This window comes from Barbatula barbatula (assembly GCF_947034865.1).
Source record: "Barbatula barbatula genome assembly, chromosome: 2".
Taxonomy (NCBI): Eukaryota; Metazoa; Chordata; class Actinopteri; order Cypriniformes; family Nemacheilidae; genus Barbatula; species Barbatula barbatula.
The window spans coordinates 9,986,128-9,996,640 of NC_136767.1; the positions used below are offsets into that span (position 1 = coordinate 9,986,128).

At 39.2% G+C, this 10,513-nt stretch overlaps 3 protein-coding genes across 4 annotated transcripts; 2 read left to right on the top strand and 1 right to left on the bottom strand.

Annotated features, from left to right (window-relative positions):
- The first annotated feature begins 243 nt into the window (after positions 1 to 243).
- Positions 244 to 3,203, top strand: lysmd3 (LysM, putative peptidoglycan-binding, domain containing 3). 2 transcript variants are annotated; one of them, XM_079472511.1, is made up of 3 exons: positions 244 to 414; positions 1,301 to 1,567; positions 1,926 to 3,203. In XM_079472511.1, exons 2-3 carry the CDS (start codon positions 1,307 to 1,309, stop codon positions 2,565 to 2,567), a joined length of 903 nt encoding a protein of 300 aa, XP_079328637.1. In that variant the 5' UTR covers positions 244 to 414; positions 1,301 to 1,306; the 3' UTR covers positions 2,568 to 3,203. The 2 variants fall into 2 exon arrangements, with proteins under 2 accessions (XP_079328637.1, XP_079328638.1); XM_079472512.1 differs by having other exon boundaries at positions 315 to 1,567; positions 1,926 to 3,168.
- Positions 2,646 to 5,432, bottom strand: polr3g (polymerase (RNA) III (DNA directed) polypeptide G). Its single transcript, XM_079472533.1, has 7 exons — positions 5,166 to 5,432; positions 4,886 to 5,015; positions 4,486 to 4,554; positions 4,355 to 4,414; positions 4,210 to 4,271; positions 3,968 to 4,102; positions 2,646 to 3,378 (listed from the first exon to the last, which is right to left on the bottom strand). Exons 1-7 carry the CDS (start codon positions 5,274 to 5,276, stop codon positions 3,292 to 3,294), a joined length of 654 nt encoding a protein of 217 aa, XP_079328659.1. The 5' UTR covers positions 5,277 to 5,432; the 3' UTR covers positions 2,646 to 3,291.
- Positions 5,433 to 5,481: 49 nt separating this feature from the next.
- mblac2 (metallo-beta-lactamase domain containing 2) lies at positions 5,482 to 9,437 on the top strand. The gene is made up of 2 exons (XM_079451163.1): positions 5,482 to 6,132; positions 6,903 to 9,437. Exons 1-2 carry the CDS (start codon positions 5,691 to 5,693, stop codon positions 7,286 to 7,288), a joined length of 828 nt encoding a protein of 275 aa, XP_079307289.1. The 5' UTR covers positions 5,482 to 5,690; the 3' UTR covers positions 7,289 to 9,437.
- The last annotated feature ends 1,076 nt before the right edge of the window (positions 9,438 to 10,513 follow it).

Below are 10,513 nucleotides of genomic sequence, written 5' to 3' on the forward strand. Positions count from 1 at the left end.
TACATACATTTTTCTTTTTTACTATTTAACATCCTGTTAAATGTAAAATAGTTTAAACTAGTCACATGTTAATACAATGAATGGCTTCATGTAGTTTTATGTTGCTTTAGATGTGTTGTACTGTACATGACTACTGGAGAAAAGTTAATATCAACTGGGTAAAAAAATCATAGTCTAAATGGTTAACACGTCACTGTTATTCAGATCACTTTTACATTGCAATTATCGGGATAAATTAATGTCAGGGAGATATGAGATATGTTAATGATTCGTGCGTCCTTACGCTAGCTCTGTGTTGACGTGGCTTTTCTCTCGGAGTAATCCAGTTTGAGCTTGTGAGAGCTGACACACAGAGGGATGTACAGAATGGCCTAATCAATAAAGTTCAGGGAAACATCCTCATATCTTTTTCTGGTGAGTCGCACTATTTGATAAGAATGTTGAAGAGTTCTCTTGTTTTCATACATTAAGATCAGGGTTAACGTTAACCTTGTCTGTTGATATAAAGTTTAGTTAGCATCAGTAGCGCCATGGTCCTGGTGATCATGTTTATATTTGATCTAATAAACAATAAATACGCACAAATGAATCGTTTAGCGACCTATGTTGAGCGGAATTGCTGTATTATTGTTCATGTAACGTTTATTTTCTCCGTAGTGTCGCTGTCGTGTTGAATAACGCCGGTTAGCCAAACGTGCTAACTGAGCTAATTAGCGTTGACATACTTTGTGACTGTTACCTTAACAATAGTAAGCACTGCACCATAACCACTTCGGTTCGACGTTTAGAATGTGTCATTAAATATCTGGTGAGATGTCATAGTGTATTTGTTGTCTCTGTGTGTACAACAATCCGGTAAAGGTAATCTTTATACGCTAATGAACTTGTGAGTTAGCTGCTAGTGAGCTCTGAGTTACATGCTCGTTTTATCCACGTAAGAAATATGTTTCAAAGCGGACTGAATGTATACATCCCTTAAAATTAAGTTGACTTAAATAGCTTTTGTCAACAGCGTCGATAGGCGAACGTTTCCTCTTATTATAAGAATTAAGTTGTATATATTGCAGATACGATTCTCTGTTGCTTTTATCCACGTACATTCAAGCTAAACATGTATGAGTAGGTGCATTTCTTGAAATCGAACCAATTACTGTGTTTAGCACCATGACCTGTTACAGGAAAGCCATGCTTGCAGTAAGAGTAATCTAAAGGCACCAAAGCATTCAAACTAACGGTACGTGTTGTGAACCAGTACCACACAATAACAAATGACTTGTGTATTGTATGCTGTTTTGTGAAGTGAAAAATGACTGGAAGGAGCCAGCACAACAGTTTCCAATTTACAAGCACAGTGCAGCCACCCACAGGTGGTTGCACTTGCACTTTTGCCAACTCGGAGACTGAACATTCTGAAGAGGATGGCGAAACCTTTGAACTGCGTTCCAGAGGGAAGGACAGGCATCGCAGGAGCACGTCTACAGATCGAAAGGACGATATTGTTTACTTGATAAGAGACGTAAAAGAGGGAGATACTCTGAACAGCATTTCACTGCAGTATTTATGCACTGTAAGTCCTATTCGGCTCTTCCCGTGGTTGTATTATTATACTGTACCGTTACCATTTCACAGAGTTGAAATAACTATATTCAGAAATCCACAAGATGATTGTGATCCATAGTAAGTGAATAGGTCACATCTCATTTCCACATCCGTTTCAAGATGTAAGGAAAGACCAAAAACTAGGGCCAATCCAATTTTGTATCAATCTTGCACTAAAATGTGACTGATTGGATGAGCCACATTTGATGGCACTGCAAAAGCGCAACTGTGACTGCATACTTATCAGGTATCCAAATTGCGTGAATGTACAATTTTTTTCAGTACTTCTATGATTTTACTGATGTTTTTCATGTATTGCACAACAGGTTGCTGACATAAAACGGGCCAACAATCTTCTAACTGAGCAGGACTTCTTTGCATTGCGGGCCATAAGGATCCCTGTAAGGAAGTTTAGCTCTTTGACAGAAACCCACACCATCACTTCCCTCAAATCCAGTTCGGCTGTTGGCACTCACAGAATTCCAGAGATCCCAATTTCTGGAACTTCCTTGGACTCTTCATCATCGTCCTCATCAGTTGATAGTGTGGAGTGCTTCCTGCAGGAGAAGGATAAAGACATTGAACTTCTCGTCAAGTCCTCTGCCCCTTCCAGGAGCAGCCTGAGTGAGGTTGTGTCCTCGCTGGAGCAGCCACTTTTAGGTGACTCGGATCGCAGGTCAGTCCAGAAGAAAGACCCATACTATGGAGCTGATTGGGGAATGAGATGGTGGACTGCAGTGGCTATCATGTTGGTCGTTGGCATTGTTACACCTGTTTTTTATCTGTTGTATTATGAGGTTCTAATGAAAGCAGACGTTAGCCACCACACGACAATAGACTCTATTAGGCCTGGACCTACACAGCCAGCTGTCCTTGAGACACTTGTTTTACCACAGGCTAATGCTGCCTCTCGCCAACGGCCTGTTATTGAACAGAAACCTCTTATGAACCACGATGCAGAAACATAGAGGGGCACTTACGTCAAACTGAGAAGCACTTGGGAATCATGTATGGATGTTAAAAGGAAAACTTTAACAGGTATAATTGAACTTCAATATATGAGGTTTAATTGATCAAAAATAATTCCAAACTGGTCTGAATTTTTTTGTTGATGCATTTTGCACAGTTGGATGCTGGTTTTGTTGTATGCGTGTCACTCATGAGCCATTATTTAGCTCTGTACCTCTATTGAGCTCATTTGCCTCACGGAAGATATTTGATATATATTTTAAAAGACATTTCTGCTACTGTCTTGTTGTCAGGGAAATAAACACTAATTTATACAAATAAAAATGTTAAATCCAAAATCAGTATTGCTAATGGTAACAAAGTTGCTGGTTTTCATTTTTAGATTTTGCTTGGATAAAACATCAACCATAAATGAATCCTGGTCTTGTCTAGCAAGAGCACAGTGATGATTTGTAAAATGGTCTCAGACGTGCTAACAAGTCAAAGCAGAGATGTAAACATTTCTATGAAACATGGAGTACAGCGATTATTTTGAACCGTGCCTTCATCCTATAGAATGTAAATGTAGGTTGAAAATAAAGGAAATATATTTTAGTATCTAAATCTTCAAGGTATTATTCATTATCTTTAACAGGTGTATAAAATAAATCAGATTGCTGTGCTTCTTCAATAATACATAATGTATTCAAACGATTAAGATTTTATATGAAACATTTCCAGTTGCTAGTAAGTGGCCTCATCAATGTTGTCATCACTTCCAGCTCCAAAATCGTCACCATCTTCGAAGTAGTTTGATATGTAATCATTATCCTGACAGAAACGGGAGGTTATTAAGAGATTACCTTAACTTTTCTTGAATTCAGTTATGAAATCGAAAAACATTCAATATCAAAACATTCAACACTTAAAATGCCACTATTTGAAAATTAATTCAGAAAAAGTCAGTTCCAAATGATAATATTCAATCAGATAGTGATACCTAATTATTTAGGTTTTAGATGATAGACATATCCATTTCATATCCTTAATATGAATCCTTAACCCTAAACCTTTTCAAAACCGACTCATACATGTATTTATTTATCATTTAAATCATATATAAACATTTATTGTTTTTTATGAATGCGACTAATCACAATTAATAAATTACACAACCTTATGTGTACAATGCTTAGGCTATTTTTGGCACTCAGGACAAAAGGGTGAATGCTCCCTAATTTATTAGGTTGTCTGCTAAATGAATGTAAATGTAGATGTAAAGTGTTAACTTAAGCTTTATCACTAGCATCTCATGAACGCTGTTGAATACCACAGAAATGATTTCAAATCCTCTCTTTCATTGTGTTGTTCAACAAGTGAATTACTCGAGAAAAACATTCCTTAAACCTTTAGCGTTTACCTCTTCAAGCTCTTCTTCTTCTTCATAATCCCCTTCAATTTCTTCTTCCTCCTCCTCCTCCTCACCATCTCCTTTCTTCACCACCTTTGCCACATCTTCTTCATCTGATTTGCCATCTCCCTTTTTCTCAAGTTCCTGATGATCAAACTCAAGTGAGACAACAGCTTGATCCATATTCATCTGTGTGCAGTGAAACAGTAAGAGGCTTTATATTGTAATGCAAATGGTTTCATGAAACTCACATCTAGTTTAGACAGCATATCCTCCTTGTCTTTTTTTGACATCTCTTTGATTTTTTTTAAATCTGTAAGTATTACGGTTGTTTAGAGGTAATTCACAGGGGCAGTTTATTTAAAAAAAAGTAATTATTTTGTTTTGTTAATTTACCCGTTTTCTTTTTAATTATCTTCCTCTGTGGCTTCAGCTCCTTTGGAAGACGGTTCCAATCTACAAAGCAGCTCCATAAATGATCTGCAATCTTTCAGACAAGTGTACAAGTAGGCCTATCTGTAATGTACCTGGAGTCCAATCGCCATCCTCTATTTTTTTAATTTCCCTTGTATATTTATCCTTGTACCGATCTACATCTGTTGAGAGTATACTTTGAAACATTAAAAGTGAAATAGTCACAGTAACAGTGTATTCTCAAGCCACATTTCTGATTAGTTTTAAACAAGTATTATAAAACTGTAAAGGTAGAATATTTGTATATTTTTCCACAAGAATATAAGGGAAACCATCCCCTTATCAGCGATACAATTTCACTTATACATAAGACCAAACAGATTAGTGTCATATGGGAAGTGTAAATGCAATTTTGCCCCAGTGCTCTTACTCTTCTTCAGCTTGCAATGCGATTACATCAGTAACAGTAATCCTAACCCTCCAGGTTACTGAAATTAAATAACATCCACTCACCGTTCTTTCCTGAGTGGGGTTTTATGTTGAAAGGGAGATCTTTCATTCGTCCCCTCATCTCTTGTTTCAAAGCTCTCATGTAGTCTTCATCTTCTCCAGCTTTCAGAGGCCCTGGTTTATATTCAATTTGCTGTATGAAGTAAAACATATTTTTTTGAATATGTGACTCATGTCCCTGAAGTTAAACAACAGGTCAAGTAAAGTGGATAAACCAGACAATTGCTATCTATCCCTAGTTTTACGTGCTGAGGAAAGAAACTGAAGGAAACGCATGACTTACTGGGAAGAGTGGAGTTGGTCCTCTCTGGGCTTCAGGCATAGACCCTCTGGTGATGCCCAGGGCCTCTAAATTGAAGGTGAAAGCTGCTATACCTCTGCCTTTTCCTGCCATTTTGGTAAATCAAATAATCCTAGAATCGAGGAGAATCTGTTAAATCTGAATTGCTGATGCAAGATGTATTGCTGTAAAAAGTATGTGTCTAACATTTAACGTAATGACCTTGTTTTGATGTCGGTTTAGACTCAAATATTATAAAATAGCACCTGCGAACAATTTGAATTAGCTATATGTTAATATGCACAACTTGGGAGGTTCCATTGCCACATTGACCAATAGTATCCCGAATCTCCTAGAACGTCAGATACCTGCGTCATACCGTAACGTAGGCTACGTGCCGCGCTTGCGGAACAGGGTGTCAACGTCCTTTCTCCGCGGCTTAGTGCAGCAAGATTGAAGCCAAACATTATAGGGTAACAACCGTAAAATAATATTTGTTCGTTATAACAGGCACTTGAATGTATTGTGATGTCTGCGACCGACTGGTTCGCGCACAAGTCGCTGGAAAACGGGGTATTTTGGATCCAGGAACGGTTTTATGAATCGGGGAACAGGGCGAATATCTGGCTCATGCGGGGCTCCCATCAGGACGTCGTCATAGACACCGGGCTGGGTTTGCGAAGTCTGCCTGAATACATCAATGCTAAAGGGCTGTTAGGGGACGATGCGAAGCGAAAGAATCCATTATTAGCAATAGCAACGCATGTGCATTTCGACCATTCGGGTGGGCTGCATCAGTTTCAACAGGTGGGCGTGCACAAGGCGGAGGTGGATGCTCTGGCAAACGGAGATAACTTCGAGACCGTGACATGGCTATCTGACCGCGAGATCGTGGAGGACCCTGCACCTGGATGGAGGGCAAGACGGTACCGAGTGAAGGCTGTGACGCCAACACATATACTACAAGAAGGTAGGCTAAGTACTTACTGCTCGTCCGAATCTTATATCTTAAGGCAATAGCATGCATTGAATGCACGGGGTTGTGAATGACGTTGCATTGTTATTATTTAGTGCTTCAGCAGTGTTGCTGCATCAGGCGAAGTCTACCTCAAAAGAGATGCAGTAACGTGCAACGAACTGCATGACTTCATCCTGAGCAGTCTTACGTAGTATCTTCTAAAAGGTCCGTAGATAGATCGAAACAAATCAAATCTGACTGACCAGAAGCATGTCCGTGAATTGTGAAAACCAAGCCCACTGTCTAATATGGGTCTATAATCTGCCTGATGGTGTATAGACACAATTACAGGGCGCATTTGGCAGAAACCCAACAAAAAGCTGAGTAAAGCTCTAAGTAAACCACACATTTATGGCTTCCTCTCCACAATCCTCAATGAATGGACTACTGCACAGTGAGTTGCCTTGCATTGGAAAAAATGTTTAGTTAACATTGATCGCAATGTTACAGTCTAGTTCTATTGAAACAAATTTCATGCGCTATAATGTCACGGAAAATGAATGAATTTTATTTCTTTTTGAATTATAACATTGTTTAAGAATTTGTTGCTGACGAATTATTAACAACCGCACTGAACCTGGAGTCTGTTAAATATTCAACATGTTTGTCTTTAACATAATTTTCATCAGATTTAAAATTAGACATTACGACATTGTGATTTAATTTTCAACAGTTGCAGCGACTATATTCGCAATTCCTTTTACTCCTTCTTGTGTACCCAGGTGATGTCATCAATCTCGGGGACCGGCAACTGAGTGTCCTCCATATGCCGGGTCATTCCAGAGGCAGCATCTGTCTCCATGACAAGGAGAGCAAGATGCTGTTCAGTGGTGACGTAGTCTACGACGGTTCCATGATTGATTGGCTGCCCTACAGTAGGATCGGCGACTACGTGCGTAGCTGCGAGAGGCTGGTGGAGATGGTCAACAAAGAAGAGATTGACCAGGTCATGCCGGGCCACTATAACACTTTTGGCAGCAAGCGGTTACATCGGTTAGCCTCTAACTACATCGCTGGTGCGGGTATCTGTCACAGAGCCTCTGCCTGTGTGGTGAAGTCCATTGCTGGCCTGGCACTTCGAGCATCCAATTCACGAAGTGCCTGTTAGTAGATGTGATGAAGACTACTATGCAAACAAATGTTGCTGCACACCTCAGTTTTGAGCACATCGAAGGCATTGAGCAACACAGTGTGTTGCCGGAAGTACAGTATTTGTGTTTGTAATGGTTTAAAATCTTTGTGCTGCTTATCCTTCAAGCCAGTGGTTCTCAACTGGTTTGGCCACAGGACCTACATTTTCCAATGGTCATCAAGCCGCGACCCATTTTTTTTGTTTTAAATTTGGCTCATATGACTAGTACTGATGGATGAACAGCCTATAAGAAAAGCCTATTTAATTGCAGTCCCAACGTTTTTAAATTGAACGATGTTTGTATGAGTCGCCACAGTGTATACAAAATAACACAAAGTGAAGATGACATGGCATTTTTGGGTTATGGAAACAAGAGTTACTATATATAATATACTCCGCTAATGAAACATGGAAACTGCTCTTAAATAGAATTGCTAATTCTTCCCAGTTAACACACAAAGTTCCAGTTATGGGATTCATTGGTTACTTTACTTTTATTTCAAACGTTGCATGTCCGTAGTTTCTTTGGCACTTCAGTGAAGTGATATACAGCGTGCATTGCCACATTTGCATGAGTGTGTACTGCAAGCGAGCACAGTATAACGTCTGACAGGACAGAATCGTGTTGTTTTTTTCGGTGAGATACTTTTCACAGCAAGTTACGAAATTTGAGATAGAATAATGACACTGTAAACCTGACAGCATGTCGCCTTAGATATGGAAAGAATCGGGACAGCGTGTTTTTCTCAGGCACTTTTCACGTAAACTGCATCCGTCAACAGCGTTCAGGGACGTCTTTCAAAATAACATCAGAAAAACATTGAGAATGATGTTTGTTGTTGTTGTTCATGTTGTTTCTTTGACTGTACACTCCGCTACCCACCAGTTGAGAAACACTGCTTCAAGACATCAAATAATAGACATAATTACAAGGTGCTGTGTGTGATTGTTTTACTTTGAAAATAGTATGTTCTTTCCCAGCCTAATATACTGAGGCAACAATAAGGAAGCCCACTGCACCTTTAATCGATAATTTCACAAGATATAAAAACCATTACATATAAGCATAATTTAATGATAATTCTAAGTATATTTAAGGTAATGTAAACACCATATTTGTATGTCTACTAATGCTATATCGTAGCTAATGGGAGACGATGTGCATTAGTAGCATACGTTTGACTTGTTTTATGCAGTCTCTGCATGAGATGTAGCACAGCATGAAATCAGCAGCATTCTGTTATTCTATACCCTCGGAATGAACTGTATTGTGTATTTGCAATGCTTTACACATAAGAATAATAATGCATTTTCAGAGGCAGTCATGTTTATTTAGAATTATACTGTAAGTTGCCTTGACTGAAAGAATTTTGTTCCACCATACTTCCTCCATATAGAAAAAGGTTTTACTGCTGATGTGTGCGCACACCGAGTTTTCTTATTTGTTAATGTGATTTAACTTTTCAAGCACAGATGTGAGTGTATCTGGGGGACAGTGTTTTCTTGTTGGTGGAAGGCCATGTTGTTTCCCCTTCATTATGTTCATGCCTTGGTTTAAGCACACTCTTTAGTGTTTAAACACTAGTGTTTAGTGGATGGTTTAGTAATATGTGGGTGTATCAAATGAGATCTAATGTTTAAGGAGTTACATGAGAACGGCTGAGATGAAGTCACTCCTTTATGTTGCCAAACTAGAAATATGCTGCTTTACTTTTGATGTAATTTTCATAATGTCATACTTTAGTGATCAAGTAGTATTATAAACAGCGAATATGTGTTTCAGAAAGTGTTTGTGTGAACACGATGCACAGCAATATTATTGTAGGTATTCTACCGGTGTTTGCTTTGAATGTTGAGATTAGCTTGCATATGTGCACTACGTTTCTGCTCAGGAACTCTTTCTCAACAACATGCAAAAGAGCAGATCTATACTTGCAACACTATTTAGTGCCTCTTGGAGAGTAAACAAACCAATACCTCGCAATGCCATGACAGCAGCTGATGTAATATCAAGGCACCTGTTTTACAATATATTCATTTTCAATACTGTATTGTTAGTTTTACTGGTCTTTTCTGTGTGTGTGTGTGTGTGGAGGCGGTATGAGTAAGGTGCCCCATATTGTGCCTGAAAGGCTGATCAGTCTAAAGCAGCTTTACTCATTGCGCGGCTCGCGAGCCTCCTGCGGCTCGCCAAGCTTTAGTTCACGGCTCGCATGTCACGCAGGTCAATAAAGATATTTCATTTAAAAAAAATCTAGACATAACCAATTAGAGAATTCTGTGTCTGCAATAGCCTATACCAAATAATTTATATAAAAATACCCAAAACAGTGGCATGACGATATGGGAATATAGACTAGAAAATATACTCTCTCTCCCGTTACGTCCATTAACTTCATACTAACTGACTGCGCAGGTGCCGGTTTTTGGCGCTCTTTCCAGCACGTAACACTTGACGTTAGGTACTGCGATTTCCAACATTTCAGGCTAGTTAGCTTGAGTTTAACACAGACTACAAATGGATCGATTTATTATCAAACAGTGTTGTGCACCAAGTGGACAGCAACAAAGCGATGCGACGGTGACAAAACAGGGAACTAAAGATTCGGAGCATGCAACAACCGCAAATCAACAGAAAGATGACGAAGACGGAGTTTGTGGAGAGTCGGCGTCTGCTAAAAAGAGAAAGGTACGAGTCATAGAGGATGAGCATAGAAAATTTCAAGAAAAGTGGACAGATGAATTTTTATTTGTTCTCCATGGATCGAACCCTTTGTGTTTACTATGCAAGCAAACCCGCTCTGGTTTCAAGCGCAGTAATTTGGAGCGCCATTTCCGAACAACGCATCCAAATTTCAATAAAAGTTACCCGCCTGGAAGTGAAATAAGGAAAAGAAAAATAGAACAGCTTTCTTCCTCTCTTTCTGGACAACAAAGGCTCATACACAGGACAACTTCTACAGCTGAACGTTTAACCGAGGCTTCTTTTGAGATCGCGTGGATTTTGGCTTGGGGAAAAAAAACGTTCTCAGATTCAGAAATTGTCAAAGATTGTTTTCTGGCTTCAGCAGAAATATTGTTTGCCGAGTTTGACAACAAAGATGCAATTGTAAAGCAAATTAAAGGATTGCAATTATCAGATTCCACCATAATGAGGCGGATTGAAAACATCGGCAAAGATGTGAGTGACCAACTCCGTGC

Coding starts and splice junctions, on each gene's coding strand:
- lysmd3 (XM_079472511.1), top strand. CDS start 1,307: ATGACTGGAAGGAGCCAGCACAACAGTTTCCAATTTACAAGCACAGTG. Junction 1,568..1,925: donor CACTGCAGTATTTATGCACT/GTAAGTCCTATT, acceptor ATTGCACAACAG/GTTGCTGACATAAAACGGGC.
- mblac2 (XM_079451163.1), top strand. CDS start 5,691: ATGTCTGCGACCGACTGGTTCGCGCACAAGTCGCTGGAAAACGGGGTA. Junction 6,133..6,902: donor AACACATATACTACAAGAAG/GTAGGCTAAGTA, acceptor TTGTGTACCCAG/GTGATGTCATCAATCTCGGG.
- polr3g (XM_079472533.1), bottom strand. CDS start 5,276: ATGGCAGGAAAAGGCAGAGGTATAGCAGCTTTCACCTTCAATTTAGAG. Junction 4,555..4,885: donor ACCCCACTCAGGAAAGAACG/GTGAGTGGATGT, acceptor TACTCTCAACAG/ATGTAGATCGGTACAAGGAT. Junction 3,379..3,967: donor AAGAAGAAGAGCTTGAAGAG/GTAAACGCTAAA, acceptor CGTTTCTGTCAG/GATAATGATTACATATCAAA.